Source organism: Pholcus phalangioides, unplaced genomic scaffold, assembly GCF_987345545.1.
Source record: "Pholcus phalangioides strain wild (caught in Gottingen) unplaced genomic scaffold, Ppha-v1.0 ptg000014l_1, whole genome shotgun sequence".
Taxonomy (NCBI): domain Eukaryota; kingdom Metazoa; phylum Arthropoda; class Arachnida; order Araneae; family Pholcidae; genus Pholcus; species Pholcus phalangioides.
In genome coordinates this window covers 12,163,435-12,189,332 of record NW_028301607.1, presented here as the reverse complement: position 1 = coordinate 12,189,332, position 25,898 = coordinate 12,163,435, and the positions used below count along the sequence as shown (strand labels likewise).

General features: G+C 38.8%; 1 protein-coding gene across 1 annotated transcript; it reads left to right on the top strand.

Annotated features, from left to right (window-relative positions):
- The first annotated feature begins 1,401 nt into the window (after positions 1 to 1,401).
- On the top strand, positions 1,402 to 22,444 carry LOC149078164 (uncharacterized). Its single transcript, XM_089241753.1, has 3 exons — positions 1,402 to 1,835; positions 10,954 to 11,036; positions 18,205 to 22,444. The coding sequence occupies exons 1-3, from the start codon at positions 1,652 to 1,654 to the stop codon at positions 19,339 to 19,341; spliced, it is 1,404 nt and encodes a 467-aa protein (XP_089097879.1). The 5' UTR covers positions 1,402 to 1,651; the 3' UTR covers positions 19,342 to 22,444.
- Positions 22,445 to 25,898: the final 3,454 nt, after the last annotated feature.

The window sequence follows — 25,898 nt, the reverse complement described above, 5'->3', positions numbered from 1 at the left end:
AAAACAGTGTGCTAGTATGGCCAGTAAATAAACTAGAGCATGTGGAAGCATGTGAGTGACCAAAACAGTGTGCAAGTATATGAGTGATCAAAACAGTGTGCTAGTATGGCCAGTAAATAAACTAGAGCATGTGGAAGCATGTGAGTGACCAAAACAGTGTGCAAGTATATGAGTGATCAAAACAGTGTACAAGTATGTGAGTGATCAAAACAGTGTGCAAGTATGTGAGTGATCAAAACAGTGTGCAAGCATGACTAGTGAGTGACCTAGAGTGTGTGCAAGTATGACCAGAAAATAAACTAGAGCATGTGGAAGCATGTGAGTGACCAAAACAGTGTGCAAGTATATGAGTGATCAAAACAGTGTACAAGTATGTGAGTGATCAAAACCGTGTGCAAGTATGTGAGTGATCAAAACAGTGTGCAAGCATGACTAGTGAGTGACCTAGAGTGTGTGCAAGTATGACCAGAAAATAAACTAGAGCATGTGCAAGCATGTGAGTGACCAAAATAGCGAGCAAGCATGTGAGTGACCAAAATAGCGTGCAAGTATGTGAGTGATCAAAACAGTGTGCAAGCATGACTAGTGAGTGCAAGTATGTGAGTAACCAAAACAGTGTGCTAGTATGACAAGTAAATAAACTAGAGCATGTGCAAGTATGTGAGTGACCAAAACAGTGTGCAATCATGACCAGTGAGAATAACGAGCTAGAGCGCGTGTAAGCATGTGAGTGACGAAACAGTGGGAAAGCATGACTAAAATGAGTGACCTTCTATCCAGAAAAAATATCTAAATTACATATATTCTTCATGTAATGAGCTGAGGAAAACAAAATGCCTGTCTCATCCTCCTCAGTTAGGTATCATTGTTAGGAGAAATGGCATTGTATATTCATGGGCTTTACACGGGCCGAAATGGTAGCCATTGCACTTCACTCTTTTCCGACTGAGTTTTTAATTCCGAATCCTTCCAACGATATCTCTTGGTTGCGCAGGGTCTTCCGAATAGTCCTTTCTTTTCCAGTACCGCATCGTGAAAAAAGGTCCTTCCTCGTTCCTCGACATATTGATGATACTAAAGGAACAGCTTCGACAAAAAAATCCGGAACTCGACACAAGAAACAATCGAAAGCCCCGTTTTCTTTCTAAAAGAAAGTATCAGAAGTTTTCACTTTTTGTGTTTTTACTTCTCCATCATCTTTTTCTGTCGCTTTTACTTCTTCTTCTTTTTTCGAGGGAATAGTCAAATCAAGTTTTATGTAACTTTTCCCGCTTACAAGAGACACGGGCATTCTCTTCTCCACCTCCTACAACGTCGCCGCCGTCTTTAAAGCATGTATCGACTTAACGACGAGTCACCACCGTGACGCGAAATGATCATTTATTTCATCGACTCAAGACATAGCAAGTCACGCGTTAAGTGGCTCAGTGACTCTCTTTTTCTCTGTGATTTTTTGGCTTTCTTTTTTTTTTTTCTGTTGGGAGACAGTGAAGCCATCGCACGTCGAGTGTTGGTTACTAGTTCGTTTTTGCTTGCTTGCTGGAATCTCTCAGCGTCGACATCGATTATAGAAATGGAATAAACGCTCGTCACAAGAATAATAACGCTCGTGTATGTCCAAACGGCCATTAGCGTTCCTGTTCGATTTAAGATGGGACATCCATCGAGACCGAGGAATACCGTCGTTTCTAGTCACCATGATGGCAAGTCCAGGAGCTGCAGCAGTTCCGTGTCGTCGAGGTCCCGTGGTCACAGTTCCAAGAGCGGTTCCAACAGCAAGATGCGGTGTATCGTCGCCGTTGGGATAGCCCTGCCGATCATGGCGGCCGTCATAGGTAAGTAAATGCGCCTTAAGGAGCGAATTATGGAAATATACAGTGGGGGAAATAAATTTTAAATTTTTGTGATTTTTATTGATACACGGAGCGTGGTGCCGGTACCATCAGCGCTTATTTATTTAGACAGTTGGGACGCCAACCTTTGGTTCAGTGCCGTCATAATGCATATTTCTACCGGTCACCTCATGATAGTTACACCTGGTTACATTTTTCGATAGGAAGTATGTAAGCTGTTAGGCAGCTATTTCCAGCCATACAAGGGGTCCTCAGAAATATCACTTTGCCCGAGAGACTACCATGTTCTTTGGACGGCCTTGCTCTGGTCTACGTCAAAATTTCGAATCACAGATACTACTATACCATACATGCACCTCGTCCACATTCCTCTGCAGAACTTCTAACGAATTGGTAGATGTTGGAATGTGCTTGTAGGTGTTGTGAACCTAACATGAAGTTTTCTTACTGTGTGATGCTTGTGTTATGTGTAGTGCCGACATCTGCCAGTTTTTCTAACTATGAGTGAAGTATGGTGATTGAATAATTGTTTCGTTGTAGGCCTGTTGCTCTCAGTGGCGAGACTTGTAACGAGGAGATCGGCCCGCATTTGCGCCTCGAAGTTGGAATCTACAGAAACCAACTTCATTCGACCATCACTGCGGCGACGGTGGGGTTTCGAAGAATCACAGATACTGAGAATCAGGTGTGGATCCAGGTCGATGTGTCAGGAGGGGCGAATGAATTTTTTGTATAGATTCACTGGATCTTCTTACATTTTACTGGTTGGATGAATTTCACCATATTAGACTTTTGAAAGGGGGTGGGGCGTGTCGTTCCTATCTTCCCCATCTGGATCCGCGAAAGTAGACATCTTCAACTGTGAAGTAAGCTGAGATAGGTTGTGGGTGCGGGGCGATGTGTCGAAAGGCTTGAGTATTGTGTAGGTTCGTTCATTTGCAAAAAAAAAAACAAAAAAAAAAAAAACAATGCGTCTTAAACAATAAGAGATTTAAGTGATTTCTAACAATGTCTTTAGTAACAGCAGATTTTAAAGGACATCTTTAATAACAGCAGGTTTTCAACAATGTCTTAGACAGCAACAAGTTTCTAAGAGAACCAATTTTTAGGGAATTCTCGGAGCCTTATTTCCAACACTGTCTCGAGTCAGAGGATGTAAATGATCCAACAATATCTTGAATAATATATTTCTAACAAACCTGTTTGACACAACACATTTGTAGTAGTCTTTCAACTTAATTTTCAATAATGTCTTAGACAGCATAAAATTTCCAACAGAACACATTTTTAATTAATTCTTGATACTCTATTTCAACAATGTCTCGTATAGCAGCAGATTTTCAAAAGTTTTAGAAAGCAACACAAATTTCCAACAGAACTCATTTTTAGTCAAGTATTGTAACATTATTTTCCATAAAGTCTTGGATGACATTATGGAATAGTAATGTCATCCAAGCCATTATATGACAGAGGATCTCCAACAATGTCTTGAATAACAAAAATCTCCAACAACCACAGCAACAAATTTCCAACAGAAATGCATTCTTAATAAAGGCTTACAGCATTATTTCCCCATAATCTCTCGAATGAAAGTGAATTTGCTAAGCATTTCGAATAATAACAGATATCCAACAACGTGTTTAGCAGCAACACATTTCTATAATGCAGTCTTACAACTTTGTACTTCTAACAATATCTTTCACCGCAGCAACATTTTTATATAATCGTAACAGACTTTCCAACAATGTTCTGGACGCGAGAAAACCTATTTACACTAGAATTATTAATATAAATTATTTAAAATACAATTTCTTCATGAATTCATCGAAACCGGACGAAATTCCAATGCATCTAGCATGGAAATTTTTCTATTGCTCTTTCGGCTGACAGAAGGATTTTTTCAATAGTGCTCGGTAAGACTGTATAATGTCGGTTAACAGTTTAAAATTAAACAGAACTATAATTTAGAATTTTAACAACGTATTTGACTGCAATTAATATTCAGTGAATTCTAGTCTTGAGTGAATGATTTTTCAACAATATCTTGAGTAATAATGGATTTCCAACAATATCTTGAAAAACATCAGATTACCGACAATGTCTTGAAAAACATCAGATTACCAACAATGTCTTGAAAAACATCAGATTACCAACAATGTCTTGAAAAACATCAGATTACCAACAATGTCTTGAAAAACATCAGATTTCCAACTCTTTCTCATACAGCAAGAAATTTCCAACAATATCTTGAATGACAGTGGATTTCCAACAATGTATTAGAACAAATTTCCAACAATATCTTGAATGACAGTGGATTTCCAACAATGTATTAGAACAAATTTCCAACAATGTATTAGAACAAATTTCCAACAATGTATTAGAACAAATTTCCAACAATGTATTAGAACAAATTTCCAACAATATCTTGAATGACAGTGGATTTCCAACAATGTATTAGAACAAATTTCCAACAATATCTTGAATGACAGTGGATTTCCAACAATGTATTAGAACAAATTTCCAACATTTTGAGTGAATTCTCGCAACTTTATATCCAATAATGCCTTAAATAACAGCAGATTTCCATCAACATCTTGGGAACCACTAATATCTTCAACAATATCTTTAATCACCTCGTTGGGAATTCGCTTGTTGGGGCATTTGCATTTATGCATCTTTACAATGGAATTAAATTTGATAATATTAGCCTATATAAAATAATTTTCATGACATACACAAAAAAAAAAAAGTTTCAATTATACCCAAAAAGAGAAACTGTTTTCTGATATCTCTTGGGTTTCAAATTTTTTGTTAATAATGATGAGAAAAATTTTAAAATCATAAAAAAAAAATGTGAATAATTTTAATGATAAAATCAAATACCTGAAATGCAAATTTTTGATCAGCCGCATTAAAAATTCTTTAAAAATATTGTTACGAAAATTATGTAAACAGTCCTCATTTATCATTTATTATGTAATTTTTTCGCCTGTGAATAGCCATTAACGCATTTCTCTACAAATCTCGCCAAATTAACGACAAACTTGGCAAGTCTGGGGATAGCTCCGATGATTTGGCAATGTCATAGCGCCGAGGAAAGTGTAAAGATCCCACGAGAATTGTGGAGATTGCTATGGAAGGTTGCTTTTGCCTCTATAGTAGCTCCGCCAGGAAGGAACTACGAGCATTTTGTTGCGTTTTTGAAGACGAGACGTCTTGTATGTGATAAGTCGCTTTCTGTTTAACGTTTTTCGTCAAATCACTGCTTATGAGTACGTGTACATAGCTGAACAAATCTGTATTGTCCTCCGAATTGCTCAGTGCAGCGTTACGGTTCTGAGCGGGCCAGAGGTGGTCCCACAAGCACACAGATCTGCTAATTAATTCTAGAAAAATGACAAAATATTCAATTTTTGGGTGATTGATATTAGTAAATATTCATATGGGGATCATATAAAAATTATACTTTCGTACTTAGGTTCACCATACCTCGTTGAGGAAAATGCAGGAAATTGTGATCTTTTACGGGATACATCACTATTTGTAGCCAAAAACAAAATGCAATTTCGACAAATTTGGGAAAGGTGAAGGGCTGTGTGAAGGGCTGCTATAAAAAAATCGCAGGAAACAAAAACGTATTTCACGAAAGAAACATTCAAATGACTGGGTGACCATATTTCATTGAGGAAAAATACGGACAAATGGGATTTTAAATATGGCGAAATACTGGACATCCCTAATTTTCACCAAAAACGCTGCTTTTTAAGTCGTAAAAATCCCCAACTGTTGTTGAAATTGCTGAACAAGTACCATTGGTAGAGGAAATGGAAATGGACTACTAGAAAAAGTGAATTGAAATGTAGTGCAGAGCCGGACAAATTCCATTCTCCAGATTGCCATGGCGACTAGAAAATCGGCATTGGTGCCTAAATTTTTCTAAACATGGTTGTTAAATTGGAGTGAATTTATAAATTGGAGTTTGAGGGTTACACAAAATTCTCTTACTTCATTACGCTACGTCTTTTAACATGCGAAAAGTAAAAGCATGGGTTCTACTCGCAGGATCATGTTGTTTCTTGAACAAAATACCATGCTTAGCTCCTAAGAAATTGGGCTGGCACCTAATTATATTTTGTTTCAATTTGTGAAGCCCTGATGTAGTGCGTGAAAAAAAACATTGAACCTGACAAATATATGTGAGAGATGAATCTCTCTCTTCCTACAGAGATAATTATTTAATATATAGTTTATAAGTTATGAAACTTCCTTTATATTCTCTCACGATCTAGTAAATATCACAAATTCAAATAAGCAGTGTTGAAAAAACGGGACAAATGGTATATAACGAGTAAGACGAGACAAAAAAGAGGAAGTCGAATCTATACTTACGAATGTTCGTAATGGAAATCACAGATGAGGTGTCGATCATATTACAATTATCTTTAATGATAACTATTGATATAAGCAACAGAGCAAATCATGAATATTATACTGAAAATGGCGTCGCGTGATGTCGCTGGCTTACATCTATCAAATTGTCATGACCGGGTGCTTCCCATCGATTAATACATTCGACGCTCGATATAACGACCCCCCTTCGTTCCGTCGGACGTTGCATCGTTATATCGAATGTAAAATATATATGATAATCGTTCTATGAAAACATTTGGGATTTTAGCCTAGCAGTCGTGTAATGGAATAGACGGAATAGCACGGGGTCGTTATAACGAGCGTTGACTGTATTAGGTACTGAATGCAAACAATGTGTTGTTGTTTAAGACTGTTGGAAACTTACCTGCTGTGGGAGACATGTTTGGCAAAGCTGTTGTTGTGTGCTGCATTGTTGAAAATCTCTTTTGGATATTATTGGAAATCTGTTCTGGGTTATTATTAGAAAGCTCTTTCTGTTCAGAGAAATCTGTTGCCGTGTGAGGAAACGTTCTGCAGACATCGTAGGAAATATGTTGCTGTCTAAGACATTGTTGGGGACCTTCGGTTGTGTGAGACACATCAGCGTCTCGCAGCCAGGTCCAGTGCCGACTTAAGGCATGGGCCTACCCGGGCACGGCCCGGGGGCCTCACTAAAATGGGATCTGGTTGAGATTTTTGAAAATTTGCCTGGGTGGGCCGCAGAAAAATCATTTGGCCCGGGTAGGGCCATGATGCTCTTAAGATGGCCCTGGCCAGGGGTGCTGTGGTTGTTTGAGTGCCCACACAGTATTTTGTATCGCGTTAGAGCACCCCACAATTTATTCATAAATCAAAAGTTTTTCTTACGTAAAACTCGAGTCGAGCACCCACAGGTCCGAAACACTTCCAGCGCCCCTTCAAGACATAATTGAAAACCTTTCGCTGTCATTGTTGAAAGTGATCATTTGATCATTTTTGTCGCACCACGGTCACTTTCTGCACAATTAGGGCTAATTAGACCGGGACCTACAATTTATTGCCGATTCCGAACGGCAGCTTTTTTATACTCGTTGAGAGATTGGTGCGCTAACCCCTCGATGTGAGACTCCCTGCTTTCTGTGGTCACGTCGCCGTGTTTGTGGTACCCCTGTGTCGGGAAAGTTTCTGACAAGAGCGAATCTGGTATCGAAATCGCTATACCTCTAAATATCCTTTGGTACTTTAGGCGAGTATCTATCGACCTGGGCTACCGCACCCTTGTTGAAAATGCCTTTTTTTCCAAAGAAAATGTTGTAGATATAAAGAAATATTAAAATAATAATAAAATATTTTGCTGTGTGTTCTGGGAGACATTGTTGGAAACCTGCTTCTGTGTGTTGATGGAAATATTTTGTTGTTTTACATATAGTTCAAAATGCGTTTCTATCAAAGAGAATATTATACAAATACAAATACAACAGGCAAAATGTCCAACGCGGTGGCTGAGAAAAAGATGCCCATAAAAATATGGATGTCATATATTTCAAAAATACAGCAACCCAAATAAAAATGCAATAAACAATATATAACACATGATAAAATATTATACAATGCCCATAAAGAATACTTATGGTTGTCTTAATCTAAGTATGGATAGCTTCTCGATTTACCCCAACATGTTTATCGTATTTCTTTAAAAATCTGCTAATGTAAAGTTACAAAGCATATTAGAAATCTGCTAATATAACATTGTTGAATATATACTACTATTGTCAGAGACCGTTAGAAATATTTTGAGGTCAAAAAAGATCGTGAAAGATTGGAAATCTTCTGGTGTCAAAGAGATTGTTTTAAAATTATTCTGTGGTGAAAAAGATCTGTGTAAATCTTCTGGTATCAAGAGATATATGTTGCTGCCAAAGAGATTGTTTGAAATCTTTTGCTGTCTAGAGAAATCTGCTGATGCCTGAGACATTGTTGAGATAAAATTGATTGAAGAAAAGAATATTGTTTGAAATATTTTTCTGTCAAGAAGAATGTTTCTAAGTCAGTTCGTCAGTTCTTCGAAAACGCTGTTACTGACGTTGTTCATGAAACCTTTGTCGCTGTTTAAGAGATTGCTGAAAAATCTGTTGCTGTCTGAGACAATTTTTTAACAATCTACTGCTGTCGAAGACATTGTTTGAACTACGTTTCGGTCTCAGATAATGTTTGAAATCGTTAGCCACGATTGTTTTTGTTTAACAACAAAAAGTGGATCGTAAAGTTATTTGTTTTAACAACTCAATCTAACCATCCCAGTTTGATCTGATTTCTATCAATTACTGAAAGGTCAATAACCAATAGTGTTTGCACGGATAGTGTTAGATTATGATTCACAATAACAATAAGATAATGATTCATCATCGTGAAAGAATGAATTCGGCCAACGGTCACAAGAAAGTGTGAAGATGAGGTAAAAGAAAAAAACAACACAAGAAAAATGACAGAATCTCTGCTCCTTGAAGCATGGAATCAAAATTGCTTGGGACATGCCCTAACGCCTTTCATGTTAAAAACAAGTTCTTTGTTATTCTCTCATAAGAGTATGTCACACATTGATATTTTTGAGTAGTAAATTATTGTAATATTCGCCCGACGTGATGTCTTTTTTCCGGGTTAATATTGGGAGGGACCAAACGACGGCACCAATTTTTCTTGGATGTTAAACGCTCTGCTGGATATGGAATCGTACGAATCAAAAACATCCGAATTGATTTTTCTTTCGTTCCTACTGGTTCCTGCAAGGGGAGTATTCGTAACCGCGTACGGTTTTCATAAGTTCATGTACAGTGGGGAGGTTGCACAACCTCCGGCATGTGGGTGAAATGCGGCCCAACAAGGGATTTTATCCTTGCCACGAAAGTTTCGGTAGAAAAGTATCGAAACCCAATAAATGAATACCTGGGCAAAAATATACAAAAAAAAAAAAATACGGGCTGGCCGATTTCTTTCATAAAAATACGAGATATCATCGAAAAAGTTGTAAAGGTTAGTAAAGTTGTCAATTAGGCCTGTATCCAAAAAAAAAAAAAATTTCGAAGGAAAGCAAAAGTTGCCAATTACAGCCAAGAAACAAAATTCATTGATTTCAAAAATGCATTTTAAAAAAGTGCAGAAGCAAGCAAAAATTGCAAGAATATCCTGTAAAACACGTTTCGTATGCCCACATTTTATTTTTTAGTTTCTGTCTCGCGAATGGCAGAAATACCGCGGACTGAAAAAGCTGCACAGTGTACAACTCCGATGTGCAGTATTATCCATACGTTCTCAGATTTTAGAAACCATAGATCAACATATTTAGTCTTATTCTATTATTTATTGTTTTCACTTGACATGTCATATAAGTGAGATGACCATATTTCAATATGATGGAAATCAAACATCAGTATACCCCAGAACCAGAAATTACGGGACATTACGAATTTTCACAGATAAGTAACACAGCTGTCGATCACTAATTTTCAGTGAAATCTAAATTTTTTTATTTCCGACTGGCGGGAAATATAGGGGGAAACTTAATTTCAGTTCGAGTCTGCGGTAGAAAATCTAACAGGTAATCCAAATGTATTTCATGAGAAGAAAATAAAGTTGCACATGAGAACTATATTAGTTAAATATGAGTATTTATAATGATTATAAATCTATCTCACAACAGTATCTATCTCTTTGATAGCAGCAGATTTCCTAAAATGCTTTCTCAACAGCAGGTTTTCAACAATGTCTTCCTCAACAGCAGGTTTTGAATAATGTCTTCCTAAACAGCGGGTTTTCAACAATGTCTTCCTCAACAGCAGGCTTTCAACAATGTCTTCCTCAACAGCAGGTTTTCAATAATGTCTTCCTCAACAACAAGTTTCTAACAATGTCTTCCTCAACAACAAGTTTCTAACAATGTCTGCCTCAACAACAAGTTTCTAACAATGTCTTCCTCAACAACAAGTTTCTAACAATGTCTTCCTCAACAGCAGGTTTTCCAACAATGTCTCCCACAATAGCAATTTCCCAACAATGTCTCGCACAACAGAATGTTTCAAACAATGCCTTAGACAGCAACAGATTTCATTTTACAGTAAAGATTTGCAACTAGCTCTTTGATAGATTTCACATAGCAACAAATTGGATTAATAAAATAATACGAGAACCACAACAATATATATATATATATAGAAATGTCTTCTCCACTTGTATTACAAGATTCATCGAAAGACTGGCTATTTGTGGAGATGATGATTACAAGGAAGAAAATTCATCTCTGACCTCACGGGGACTCAAACTCCTGGTCTCGTTTGCCAGACGAGTTCTCTACCAACTAAGCTATGGAAACAGGCAGAATATTTCAACCTTGGAGTGTATATATATGTTGAAAGCCTCCGTACATGGACGGCAGTAGCAATCAACTAATAGCTCGTGAATGACATAGGCCACCCAGATAGCCACATATACATGTGGTCATCTGGCTTAGGCCACATAGCTTAGTCTGGCAGCATAATTTGCACAGCAGTATATTCTCCTCAAAACGACGGGACGATTATCGGAGTAAAAGGGGAGATATGGGATTTGTATGGCCAGTTTACTTATGTATAAAGCATGAGTATAACTCTTATTCAATTATTTTCGTTTCTGCATCCTTGCCATTTGTTACTAATTATTGTTTGTTGTCCATCTTTAGGTGTAACTGCTTGGGCCATAGGCAGCGAGTCTGAAACTAGGCGTCATAGTTCCAAGAGCCATCAATCCGTGCCAAGATACGCCGTAAGAAATTTTATACACTATTTGAATACATAAAATTTAGAATAAAATGATAAAAAGTTATATAATCCGGGTATGATTTTCCGTAGGCAAGTGGGACTTTTATCTGGGGCACCCCTTAAGGAGTGGATTCAGGGTGATCTGTCGAGAGGGTGACACTTATTTTGTAGGTTAGTTAGATTATCCCGTTTTTTCCAGAGAGATTTTTCCCATATTACTTGGCTCATAGGAATGGCGATCGCCCAACGTCACTCTTTGGATTCGCACCTGGACCCCCCTTCATAATTTGGGATAAGTAAAACTGAAAATATATTTTTTCCAACTGACGAGTGATCTTTAGTCCTCGTGAGGGGAAGGAAAGGCACAATTTTTTACCCAAGGCCCTCCTCAAAACATATCCGGGACTTCCATGTACGACAAACTGTGAGAAATAATACAATTATCAAATTACGCTGTATCAACAATGGGCTACTTTATAACAAAAGGATAGCAATTTTTTTCTTCGAGTGACAGATTTGGGGCATTGTCACCAATTTAGAGCATCATTCGTGAAACAATACAATAAATAGAAAAAAATTAACAGTTCTTTATACTGAGAATCATTTTTTTTCTATAATTATCAAAATAGTAATAGGTAACAGCATTGGAGAGAACAGCAATATCAACTATTGACAGCAGATTGCTAACAATATCTAAAACAGCAGTAAATTTCATACACAGCAGCAGATTTCCAACAATGTCTCAGACGAAAACATGTTTCCAGCATTCTCTTTGTGACGGCAATACCTTTCCAACAATGAGCTGAGCAGTATGCAAATAATCATTGCTTATATTCATTACCCGAAATATATTCATTACACGAATCATTACTCTATAAACAGATTCTCGGATCATTTGTTAGTAATAATTTACTTCTTAATAATAATTGCTTCTCCGTGTCAGAGCTAGAATTGTTGAACCCGCATTCAAGAGCTCTAACAATGCCATGGAGCTATTATTATAATGATAAATAAACAATCAATAATGATGTTTTCGCTTTAGTGATCATTGAACCGTAATGAAAATTTTCACTTTTCAAAATTTTACCTAAAACTCATTTTTTTCCCATAAGAAACAATTCATATTGTTGTTTTTTTTCTCTCGCGAGTGTTTCACCCCGTTTAACGGTCGATCACATTTTCGAAGAAATTGGAAAGAAAAAAAAAATTTTTTTTTCTTTTGTCTCTCGATATGCTCCGTTAATTTTTCCTCATTGTGTCCTTTAGGATAAAATGATAACTTACGGAAACTATGTGTTACACATTTTGTGTCACCCCAATGAAATAATTCTGTGCCCCATTATCCCATTTGACCTGTCGTCGGTGCAATTCACCAAATTACATCGTTCGTACGTTGTATCCATATTTTAGATGAGGATGCCAATTCAAAAAAAAAAAATGATTTACTGACCGGAGTCACAATCTTCTATACCCTTAACTGACCGTTGTCAGTTTTTCTTTATCTTATCTTTTAGTCTTTATTTATTTACCTTAACTGACTGATGCTAGTCTTTCTTTATCTTAACTGACCGTTATTTTAGCTTTATTTATTTATTTATCTTGACTAACTGTTGTTAGTTTTCCTTTATCTTAACTGGCTGATGTTAACCTTTCTTTATCTTAACTGACCGTTATTAGGTTTTCTTTGTCTTAACTGACTCATGTTAGTCTTTCTAATCTTAATTCATTGTTGCTAGCTTTTCTTTATCTGAACTGACCGTTGTTTGTTTTAGTTTATCTTAACTGACTGATTTTAGTTTTTCTTTCTCTTAATTAGCCGTTATTAGTCTTTCTATCTCTAAAATGACCGCTGTTAGTCTTCCTTTCTCTTAACTGACCGATGTTTAGTCTTTAGTTTACTTTACCGATGTTTTAGTCTTTTCCCTCTTAACTAACTGATGTTGGTCTTTCTTTCTCTTGATTGACGCTGTTAGTCTTTCCTTCTCTCAACTGACCCATCATACAGTCTACTATCCCGCTACTACTGCTACTTAATCGTACGCATTCTCCGTATACATATTCTTCTAGGGGCCTGCTTTCTGCGGAGAGACTTTTTCCAAGTGGAAGATCAGCTCGCATTAGGTCACACGACTGAAAAAGCGGAACATAATGCTGATTCACTGATAAAAACCGTGACATCTGGGAACACTTTTTGAGAGGGCATCGCAGTGTGGAGACTGTAAAACTGTTACTGTTACTTTTTAATCTGCAATCACTTTAAATGATTCTTTAATTATTTATTTCAGTAATTCGGAAATTATTTTCCTTCTCAATACATCTTGAAATCACTTCTTTCAACAATTATGAAAAAATCAAATGAATACATATTTATATTTTCGTACGCGCGGGAGTTCGTAAAAACCAGCGTCGACTGTAATACACAAATACCAATATACAATACACAAATACATACACACATAATAGAAACAAACACTTTGTAGCCTCAAGGGATCAATTATTCTTCTTTTGATTGTGGAACAATTTCTATCAGAAATTAAGAAATTATTTCTCTTATTAATTTAAAAGTTTTCTTTCACTAATTCTGAAATTATTTGTTTCAGAAATTCAAAAACATTATTTCTTTCATTAATAATTATTAATTTCGTTTATTCCAGAAATATTTCTATCATAAATTCTAGAATTATTTCTATCATAAATTCTAGAATTATTTCCATCATAAATTCTAGAATTATTTCCATCATTAAGTATAGAATTATTTCCATCATTAAGTATAGAATTATTTCCATCATTAAGTATAGAATTATTTCCATCATTAAGTATAGAATTATTTCCATCATTAAGTATAGAATTATTTCCATCATTAAGTATAGAATTATTTCCATCATTAAGTATAGAATTATTTCCATCATTAAGTATAGAATTATTTCCATCATTAAGTATAGAATTATTTCCATCATTAAGTATAGAATTATTTCTATATTTCTTTCATTTATTCCAGAATAATTTCTTTCATTAATTTATAAATTATTTCTTTCATTTATTCCAGAATAATTTCTTTCATTAATTTATAAATTATTTCTTTCATTAATTTATAAATTATTTCTTTCATTAATTTATAAATTATTTCTTTCATTAATTTATAAATTATTTCTTTCATTAATTTATAAATTATTTCTTTCATTAATTTATAAATTATTTCTTTCATTAATTTATAAATTATTTCTTTCATTAATTTATAAATTATTTCTTTCATTAATTTATAAATTATTTATTTATTTCCAATTTAGAAATTATTTATTTCTTTCCAATTTAGAAATTATTTATTTCTTTCATTAATTTAGAAATTATTTATTTCTTTCATTAATTTAGAAATTATTTATTTCTTTCATTAATTTATAAATTATTTCTTTCATCAATTCTAGAATTAATCGTTTTCAATGCTTTCGACCAATATCCGAAAATAATCGGCGGGCCACGACAAAAAGCTCCGAGGGCCATGCGTTTTGAAGACCCCTGATATAAAAGATATATCATCTCTCCCGCTTCTGGAATGTACGACGAAATAAAATTGAACGTTATACGTGATGGTTACACCAGAGAGTAACCAGATACTGACGATATCTCCTTTAGTATCACTTTGCGTGAATTAAGGAAAAAAAAATTATTATTTTCAAGACATTTATTTAACGATTATTTCCTGATAGTGGTATAAAAAATAAACGTTATATAGGACCAAGTGGTGCCTCATACACAGAAAAAAGGTTGATCAAGGAAAAACACCCTTTTTTTTTTTCTTATTAAAAGTTTACGGTGGAAAGCTTTATTAACATATAAGGTAAGAGAAATACGTTCAATTTTCACTCCATCCCGTTTGTCAAACACGTCGAAGCGAAACGAATTTCCCGTTGTTTGTTGAAAACCTTAAAAAAAATAGAACTATATTATATTGTAATTTGAATAGTTGTGTAACTGGATGTTTGCTATAGCTTTTTTTGAGTGAGTACTTTTACTATATTTATAGTACCTGCGTGGAACCGTCGCATCCTCATTTTGTTTCGTCACGAACTGGGCTATAACTAATGTTGGAATTGGCTTCTCCACAACTCGTTACTTATGCGTGAAAATGAGTCCTAAAATGAAAACTTCATTGAGAGAGAATACGATTAAAATAGGGATTTTTTTTTTATTAGTATAAAAGGAAGGAAAAGTATTGTGTGGGTAAAACTTGTAAAGTTTTTATTATAGAAGCTCATTGTTATGGCAAGTCTCGAAGCTTTTTCATTTATGATAAATTCTTAAAAAAAAGTGTTAACATTTTCTCAGGTATTGTTTTCAGTGATTACCATGTACGCAGAGGCGGATTTGCGGTTTTGGTAACCTCTCTCTCTCTCTATCTCTGAGGAAAACGAATTTTGTCACCCTTCTTTCATTTTGGTCTAATTTTCTTGACCATTCATTCCTCGAATTCACCACCCCATACTTTAACCCACTCGGCTCCCACTTTTTTATATAAGCCTGTATCTGTTAGTCATCCTTTAGGTCACTCGCGTGCCTGCGTACTCTTTTGGTCACTCACATGCTTGCATATACTTTTTTGATCACTCGCATGTTTGCACACATTTTTAGGTCACTCTTTTGGTCACTCATTGACCTAGTCCCGTATTAGCTTGCTCACAAACTACTGGTCACACTTTTGGTCACTCATTGACCTAGTCCCGTATTAGCTTGCTCACAAACTACTGGTCACTCTTTTAGGCATTCACATACTTGCACATGCTCTAGGTCGCTCATTAACCTGGTCTCACACTCTGGAAAAGATCCAGGAAAAAAAAATAATAATCATACAAGATATACAGAAGACTGGATGTTGTGAAGATATTTATTATTTGAGATGTTAATTTTTTAAGGAAGGAAAAAACTCATCTCTGTCTCTACCGGGAGTCGAACCCGGGTCCCCCGATTGCCGGACGAGTGTTCTGACCACTAAGCTACAGAGGAGATAAAGATATCTATCTGGAGGAGAGATATCTTGTATTAACAAGTGGAGAGCGACATTCATGTCATATATATAGCCCTCTGGTGGCTCGTCGTCCATGAGCTATTAGCTGATCGGTTTCACCGTCCATTGCACGGTTCCGTTCGGCATATATACGCTCTAGCGAAGGACAATCTCTATCTCCTCTGTAGCTTAGTGGTCAGAGCACTCGTCCGGCAATCGAGGGACCCGGGTTCGACTCCCGGTAGAGACAGAGATGAGTTTTTTCCTTCCTTAAAAAATTAACATCTCAAGTAATAAATATCTTCACAACATCCAGTCTTCTGTATATCTTGTATTAACAAGTGGAGAGCGACATTCATGTCATAAAAATAATCATGACTGAAAGTTAGCCAAGAATTCTAAGAAAAGAGATATTTTACAAATGACATATTTGAATCAAACTTCTCATTGTCCTGCACATAGGGGGAAAAAACTCGAATTAAATTTAAATCTAAATGTTAACATAGCAGTTCAAACTCACAAGGGGGTATCCCCAAAATTCGAATTATCCAAAAATTCGAATCGACCCTTTGGCTTCACGAATAGTAAGAAAAACGTTTCTCTCCTCTCTCTGCGGGAACACTAATAAAAATTTCACTCTTTCCAGTTTTATTTTGTGAAGGATAGATGGCAATCAAACTCAAACGTTGCAAATGCAATGCAATCGAAGGAAAGTGGTTGATATACAAACACAAATCCAGGTTCCTATCCACTGTGTAAACGGCATATTTACTGATTAGAGGTAGACACTATACCATCCCCACACAGTACAAGCAAATCTGTCAAAGAATAGACAAATGTTTAAAAAATGCAACCAGAGAACAAGTATGCGTACGCCATTTTAAAAATTTCATCTTAAAAAATGAATATTGAAATCATCAGAGGATAATTGAGCAGACTATTACGTTCATCATATTTAGATGATGGGAGCCTGTTAAGGGTGGAGGGGCAGTTCAAGTATTACGTCTGCAGATTTTTAGCCATTTTGGACCCCCCCCCCCCACCGTCATCAAAAGTCAGCGAAACTCTGACCACCCCCCCCCCCCCCCACCATTGGTAAAATTTTGTCAGCTCTGTCCCCCATCTCCTAACTCACATTCGGATCAGAGACGTACACGGGAATGGGGGTCACAACCTACCTACGCCCCTCCCCCCCGACGATGAAAATAATTTTTGATGTAAAAAAAAATAATTTCAATGCTATTTGAAAGCTAACTCAAAACTTCTCTTTAAAAATTCATTGCGACTCACCTTCTTCACCACTATATGTGCTAAACCATTGGCCCTCGGGGTAATTTGATGTTGCCCGCAATCTCAAACCTAATTTTTTAAAAATTAACTAAGTGGCATATTTAAAAGATCGCTTGTGACCCGTGGCACAATTCCAGACCATTTAAGCGGCCCGCGGCTCATTTGCAGATTACTCAAGTGGGCCCGTGGCACATTCACAGATCACTTGAGGGATTCACGGCACAGTTTCGGAACACTTAAGCGGTCCGTTGCACATTTAGAGATCCATTATGTGATATGTGGCACAGTTTTAGAGCACTTAAGCTGCCTGTAGTGCAGTTCTACATCACTCAAATTACCGGGGTAATTACTTAAGTAATTTGGGCACATTCCCAAATCCCTTAAGTGATCCGCATCGTAATCATGGATCACTTGAGTGACGCGTGGCGCAGTTCCAGAACACTTGACCCGGCCGCGACACATTTCTGGAGCACTTAAGTGGCACGCAACACATTTCTAGAACATTTTAACGGCCGAGACACATTTCCAGATCACTTGAAGGATATGCGGAACATTTAGAGATAACTAGAGAAAGGTTTTTACTCGTTTTTTTGGCACACCGAGTAAGATGGCATTAAGGATATTTCATATTTTATAAAGGGTGGTTGATGACATCTCTCCCCCCTCCTCCGCGCGCTTCCTTTGTCATCAAAAGTCCGCAAACCCAGAAAACCCTCCCCATCCAACTCCAATGATGCTGACGTAATACTTGGATGTAATTATGGTCATGCGATTGAATCAATTCAAAGTACCTCAAAAGAATTTACCTCAGTGCATTTCTAAATATTCCACACTTGAATTTTTTCTTTAAATCAATTAACCTATGTTCTTTTCTCTCTTTTAGAGCCATCGATCTTCATTCCACGATGATTACCAACCGATGTTCGGAACATTCGAAGAAAGAAACGACCTGCTGGGTACCCAGAAAGTCCCGATAGGCAGCGCCGTGACAAAGGACATTCTGGGTTCCGATATCCTCAACGAAGACTTGGCTGACGAGAGAGACGTATTGGAGAACGTTGATATCATAACATCAGCAAGTTCCGAGAAGCCGAAGGACGATCCTCTGTACGTTGTCCACTATGTCCCTCAAGATATGAACGTCGGTCAGTCGTCGTCGTCGTCGGCGTCCGGCCCGAGCTCGACGGCTGCGCCACAAGCGTCGGACGTCCTGTCGAAAATTCTATCCGCTAGCAAGACTGCCGGGAAAAACACCCCTCAGTTCGTGGTTTTTGCGCCAATGCCTGATAATAACAATGCTCGCATCAGGCAACCGGAACAAGAAAACCATTACGACGAAGAAGAGGATTACGAAGGGTCTCCGAATTCGTTCAAGAGGGCTCGAACTTTCAGGAAAAAGCACAGGAAGCAATTGATGGACGCGCACGAAGACGACATCAGGACTGAAACGTCCACCAAAAACGAACACCGGGAGTTCTTCGCCAACACTCACCACTACCAGCAGGAACAGGACTCGGCTCAGAGAGCGTTCCAAGGTTTCCAAAGTCCTCGACAGCAGCCCGCGCTGGCAGACGACCACGGTGCGCGAGGCCTGCCGTCTCAATGGGACAGCCATCAACATAAAAACAGGCATCATGATCAATCAGCCCATTCCTACCAGCATCATCATCATCACCAACAACAACAACCGATGGCAACACAGACCGCTCACAGAACCTTCCAGCAAAGTCACCCCCATATTCCAAAGTACCACCATCCAGATCCACGCGAATCGGATCACGAAGACGCAGATAGGTACGGTTCGTTGCCGCCGCACGGAGTGACCATAACTTTGGGCAAGGGACTTCCTTTTTCGCCTCTCGGTATCCTGAGGAGCCTTATAAAGCCCCTTTCGCCGACCGTGGACCTCAAGAAGAAGGTTTTCTTCGGGGTGCAACTGGAGAACGGTTTCGGACTCGGGAAAAAGGACAACGGACAAAACAAAGATAACCATTACGGTGGTCTGACGATATCTGGTTAGAGTTTCTTAAAGAAATTTCAGCGTCGCTCTCACATTCTTGGTTGATCTTCGACAAAACAGTGACATGTTTCTGTGTCGAAAAGGACTTCGGATCACCCCTTCAAATGAGAAACTGCCCATTATATGTGCGTCAAAATAACTATAAGGGTGCATCAAATGAAAACACGGAACAGTTGTTATAATTTGGTTTATTTTTGTACGAGCGCGGCGAAGCTTTGTGTAGAGGTAGAGCGAGACATAAGGAAGGCAACCCCTACTACGGAATGGACTTGCCTTAGGTAGTCGCGAGGAATCACGTGAGATACGCTGGCGATCGGCCGACAGTATCGTCCAACAAGCAATTGGTTGTTTTTTTTTCATCTGTGTCAGCGGAATGTCTGCGAGTGAAGAAGAGCAACGTGGTGATATTCGTTTCTTAGTGGCAGAAACAGTTTTAGTTCGCGAAATGCATCGGCGAGCGATGGCAGTGTACGGTGAACATGCACAGTTGCTGACTCATGTGCAGGACTATTTCACCACACCCCAACTCCGGCCATATCGCTATACCGCAATTTACTGCCATTAACGAGTTAGGTTGGAAATGAAGGTGTCATAATCGGTGGTCGCCTCAAGCTCGTTAGGGAAAATATCTTGTTCTATTTACTTTTCCCCAGTTCAAACCCGGGACCTGAAGGCAACCTTCACGGTGGTAGACGAGCATCTTACCACCACGCCACTCGGGGTTCTTTCGTATGCAAGACTGGCGCAAGCGTTTCCACTGTGTGCTCTCACTTTCCTGTAGTAGAGTTTCTCTGTAATGATGGCATGAATAAAACGGAAAAGCACTCCCATCTTCTAGCTGTTGTCCCTTATGATGTGTCGCCTGTTTGGGTTGGTCATCTGGCCGACTTCTTTCACCAAAGCGACTGTGATGACGAGGTGAGTTTGACCAGGTCGCGTATCATCATTCACACATTCCCGTCCCTCAGAGAAACGCTTCTGCCAGTCCTGCGCACGAGCCAATGACAGTGCATGTTATCCATACACTGCCTTCGTTCACCGATGCAACTCAAACCCCTTCTGCCAGTAAAAAACAAATATCGCCACGTTGCTCTTCTCTACTCGCAAACATTCCGCAGACACTGTGGTGGTCGAGTGGTCATATTAGTCACGGACTCGCATAGCGAGGTCGCGGGTTCGAACCCCACCGTCACCACAGTGGTGGTCGGATGAAGTTGGAAATGAAGATCCCATATATCTATCGGTAGTAGCCTCAAGATCGTTGAGAAAAATATCTTGTTCCATATTTTCTGTGGTTACCAACTTCGAGGCGAGCTGATCTCTCCGTTAGTCTCGCCACAGAGAGCATCGGGCGCACAATGGTACAAATATTCAATCATTACACCCCACTCATTTCAATTCTGAAATATAGATGGTAGCACCGAAGACTCAGAAACACAACACAATATACTTTCTCGCACGCACGCACTTCCGGCACAACTCACTCGGTAGTAAATTGTCCGTGACGATAGACCGGAGCTGTGCTCGGTTTAAAAGAAAGAAAAGAAAAAACACACAGATCAATAAACAACCGATTGCCTGCTGAACGATACCGTCGGCCGACCGCCAGCGAATCTCACGTAATTCCTTGCCACTGCCTAGGGCAAGTCTATTCCGCAGTTGAGGGTTGCCTTCCTTACCTACACACTCATACAAAAATAAACCAAATTATAGCAACTGTTCTGTTTTCCATTTGATCCACCCTTATAATTCGCGTTTGGGCATATCAATAATTTCGGAAGGACGTACCGCAAGTGGCTGGGACACAAAGAGCATCAGGCATCATGGCTGCGTGGACTGTATTTAAATATATCTTCATGATACCATAATAGTAAATGCATTATGATGTCATGGTGTGCGTATTATGGATCAATATGGTATTCGGATGGTGTTTTTGCAAATTTGATGGGTTTGTGTTTGAAATTTTACTTGATGCAAATGTACTGCTGATAGATTGGTTTTAAATTGTCAGAATCAGAATATGAATCGACCAGAAATTTCTCCACTTATGAACCGGTTTCTGATTGGCTAGGAACGAAAGTGCACATGGTTTTGAATAACTTAACATAGATTCATTTTTAGAATGCTATTTGCACTTGATAGACTATCGAATCCATCGAACTAGGATGCTAATAGCGCTCCATAATTTGCCTTTAGGAAGGGCGACGTGCGACGTGAGGATTCACAGGCGTTGGTGGTCGTGAAGGTCGATGGCATGGCTGGACAAATCTGTAGCCCGATATGTAAAAATTTAATCCTGCATAAATATCTCTCCCCCATGGTCTCATTGAGATATCCTGCAAATTTGGCTGTATTCGGATGAGTTGTTTTTAAGAAGAACTACTCAGAGAGTACACGGAAATTTCACTTATAATTACCATGCATATCAGGAGTGATCAGCTTTTTGGATTGTGCGAGCCACTTCAATGATTTGGAAACGCGTCTCGAGCCACTTGAATCATCAAGAATAGTGCTTTGAGAGACACTCAGGTGATGTGAAAGTGGCCCGCGGGCAAATTAAGTGTGTCTGGAAATGCACATCAAGTCATTTAAATGATCTGCAAATGTGCGAGATCCACTTCAGTGATCTATAAAAACGCCGCGGGCCGCTTTAATGAGCTGTAAATGTGTCGCGGATCGTTTAAATGATCTGGAAATGTGGAGCGAACCACTGAAGTAATCTGGAAATGTGCCACGGGCCGCTCGAGTGGTTTGGTTATTTTTGCGGGCCACGTCAGATGACTCCGAGGGCCATGCGTTAAGCATGTGTGCTGTATATCATCCGTTAACCTTTGTACCACGAGTTCAGAATCAACCTGCACGCATTTTTAGAACACGAAACTTACAGGAACAATACAATCAATAGTCTGTCTGCATTGTCTTTCTCTCCCAGAGCTTATTTTGAATTACTGTATGTGTTTTTGTTTAATTGCTCCGCGTTTGGTTACGACAAAACTCGATTGGTGATACGAGTCGGGGGGGAAAATACAGCTGTTTCATAAGATTCTTAATTCATTTGGTTTGTTAGTTCCCGTTATGGATAATAAAGAAATTTGTATTCTCATTTATATTATTTTGTTTATTTTCCTTTTCTATTCTTATTTCTTCATGTACGGGCTTTTGGAAACAAATTTGGACGATATACAGTTGAAGTATCAGAGATTCATCTAAAAAAGTGGTATCTTAAAATGGTATTTTTAACATTAGGGAAATAGGAAAGGGCAAAAAAAAAAAAAAAAACAGATGAGAGTGTGGGAACACACAGGTTTGGTTTCCTGTTCTTTTCAGTCACTCTCCTACACTCTACTGTTTCATACTTGATTTCACCATATGATATTTTTTCCAGTACTAGTAAATGTGATACGATACCAATGCAATCTACTGGACTTTGACCTTTGAAAACCAAACACACCCCGCTTCCCATCTCATTGAGATATCGAAGCGTTCCTGGAGGATGGGTGTGACTGGAAATTTTATTAAATGTCTTCAGAATAATAAATAAAATATTACACATAGATTGCACATATAAATTCACTTATAATCAATGTTCGTCAATGGACGTATCATAATATACGGAGGAAGAAATTAAAGAACTCCGAAAGGTATAACCGTCAGATCACGCTCATCTTATAGTAAAGAGTTGATTTGAAATCGTAGTATCGCCAAGACTAATTAAGATTGATTGTTTTCTGGAATATAATCTCAATTTACGATTTGATTAGACATTCGTCAGTACAAAATGTCGATAGGCGCAACGTCGCTTGGCTCTCACGAGATGAGTTTCAGCGACGAGGCCGCAGATCGTATATTCTAGTAGGGTCCGGGCGAAAGGACCTAGCTGGTACATAGTCGTCATCAGCACCTCGTTTACGCTTCGTGCCAACCCATTTGGTATGGATATGATGAAGATTTTTGTCCAGGAATTGGATCAGCTGGCGAAGTCGACCGAAGTTGATGGGGCTCTGAAGTACGCGTCGCTTCCAGCAAAGCTTTCCATTATCCGGAATGTGGCCGAAATGGAACTGTTTAGTGTGCGGGCAGGAACACAGATAATGCTGTAATGTCCCGACTTGACCACAACGACACTTGTCATTGTTTGACTTTTTAAAACGTTCTAAATATACTGGTAACGGACCATGCTCTGTAACCAGGATGACCACTTTCGGTATAGTTTAGGAGCCAGGATATCCACTTTCGGTATAGTTTAGGAGTCAGGATACCCACTTTCGTTCTTGCTTGTGCACCAGGACGGTCACTTTCGTTTAAGTTTGTGAGACTGGATGCTCACTTCCAGGCTCGAAGTTGGTATCGTTATCCATTCCGAATCTGTATATCCTCCACCACCACCATCCCCCCCCCCCAATTGCCTAGTAGCCGACTTTAGAATCGATCTTGATTTCGATTGAGTGTTCCGATCCTCTATTTCTATGATGTTTTGTTTCCATGTCCTGTTTCTGCGGTACGGGTAATCTTCGCTTTTACGCGATCACACTTCACCAGATTTTGACATCAAGATTATTTTGCGGAATCAATCGTGCAAAGTCAGAGGCGTCAGCACCAGTGTTCGCCAATACCCATCGAGAGACGCGTGATTCACGCATCAAAATTCAATTTTACCCCCTGAAAATTTCGTAGAGGAGTGAAAATACTCCTTCAAATTTCAAGTACGCGTATTTCTTTAATACAGTATTACTCTGTTTGTCATTATAAACTCCTTTTTGGAGAGGAGTGAAAATGTCCTTCAAAAATTTTCTTTCGGATAACACTGATCAGAACGATTGATTTCATTTCGCGACCCTCGTATTTGAGGAATCTCGGCTGAGCAGGATCGATATCGCGTTTGATACAGTATCATATACTTTATTAGAGCTGAATTGTGCTCGGTTTGAAAGAAAGAAAGTACTAGTAAATGGCCGCTAGGGTGGTCGAGTGGTCATAGTGACAGACTCGGGTCGCGAGGTCCCGGATTCGATCCCCACCGTCGAAAGTCTCGCCACAGAGAGCAACAGACCTGCAAAAAGTGCAAATGTAATTCAATCATAACACATCACTCAATTCACTTCTGAAATATAAATGGCAGCGCTGAAAAATCAAAACACTACATACGCACTCAGATCGTTAGGTACACACGCACTTACACTTACGGCACAACTCACTAGGTAGTAAATCGCCCATAGATGGTGGTAGAGCTGAGTTGGGCACGGTTTGAAAGAAAGTGCTAGTAAATGTGATGCGGATAGCAATGCAATCTATTTGACTGCAAAAGAACTAAAATAACGTTATAACTTTAATAACTTAGGGGGGGAGCACCCCCGCGTCAAAAGTAAAGCCGACAGATCTAATGTATTTGCGTATATATGAATTGTAATCATCATCATCATCTCCCCCAGCAATCATTGTGCCCCCAAGGGCCGTCTGAAGACCATCATGGGCCCCTGGGCTGAGTGATTTTTTTGAGATCCTATCCTGTAAATTCTCGAAAATTCCAACCAGATCTCATTTTGTGAGGTCCCTTCGTTGCTTAAGGCCTATGCCGAGCCCGGGTGAGCCCATGCGTAAAGACGGCACTGTCCCCCCCCCCCCAGACCTTCAAGTCTATCTCAGCCTATGCCTTTTTTCTTGGGAAAATTCCCCCCCCCCTTAAAACATGCAGAATGTTTTTTCATTGATGAGTGTTTTTGTGTTCCCCCCCCCCCCCCCCCCGCCACACGCATTCACCAATAGCCGCCGAAATTCCTAGAATTCTTTCTGTTTCTGCCATGGGCGGAGAAACGGGGAGGCCCCCCAGCGTCAAAGGTGGAGTCGACTGATCTAATGTATATATGTATACATGAATTGACATCATCACCATCGTGCCCTCCCCCAGCAATAATGACCGTGGCCCCCCCCCCCAGACTTCTAAGCCTATGGTTTCTGCTTTTTTTAGCAGTTTTGTTTTAGAGTTGGGGAAAATTATTGTTGAGGCCGGTTTATTCGACTGAATAATAGCGTCATCTATTGTAGAAATGGGGATAAATGAGTTCACTAAAGGTGTGCACGCAGGTGTCCTCCTTTCTGTTTTCGAATCTGTTAGAGGTCATTAAAGTATTTCGTCAGCATCGAGGGGAGGGGGTTTCGGATTTGCTGACTTTTGATGATAACCTTCAAACCCCCGGAGGTTTGAAGGTTGCTTACGTCATCAACCACTCCTTTTTGAAGATATGAAATATTCTAAGCTGCTGACGAAATTTTGCTGACAGGGGGGTCAGTGTTTTGCTGACGGGGAAGGGGTCAAAAATGGTTGAAAATCTGCGTACGTAATACTTGAATGGCCCCTTAACCCTACCGTGCATGGGCTGAAAAAAGGTTAAAATATGCTAGGCTGTGGCTTCCCATTAAACAGCAATTCGATCGTGGTTGTCTGGATGACAGCACCAGTCCGGATAATAACTATAGCTATTATTATATAGCTATAGTTATAATTATTGCTATTATAGCTACTTTTCAGGAAAGTGGAGTGAGGACTGCGCGACCGCATC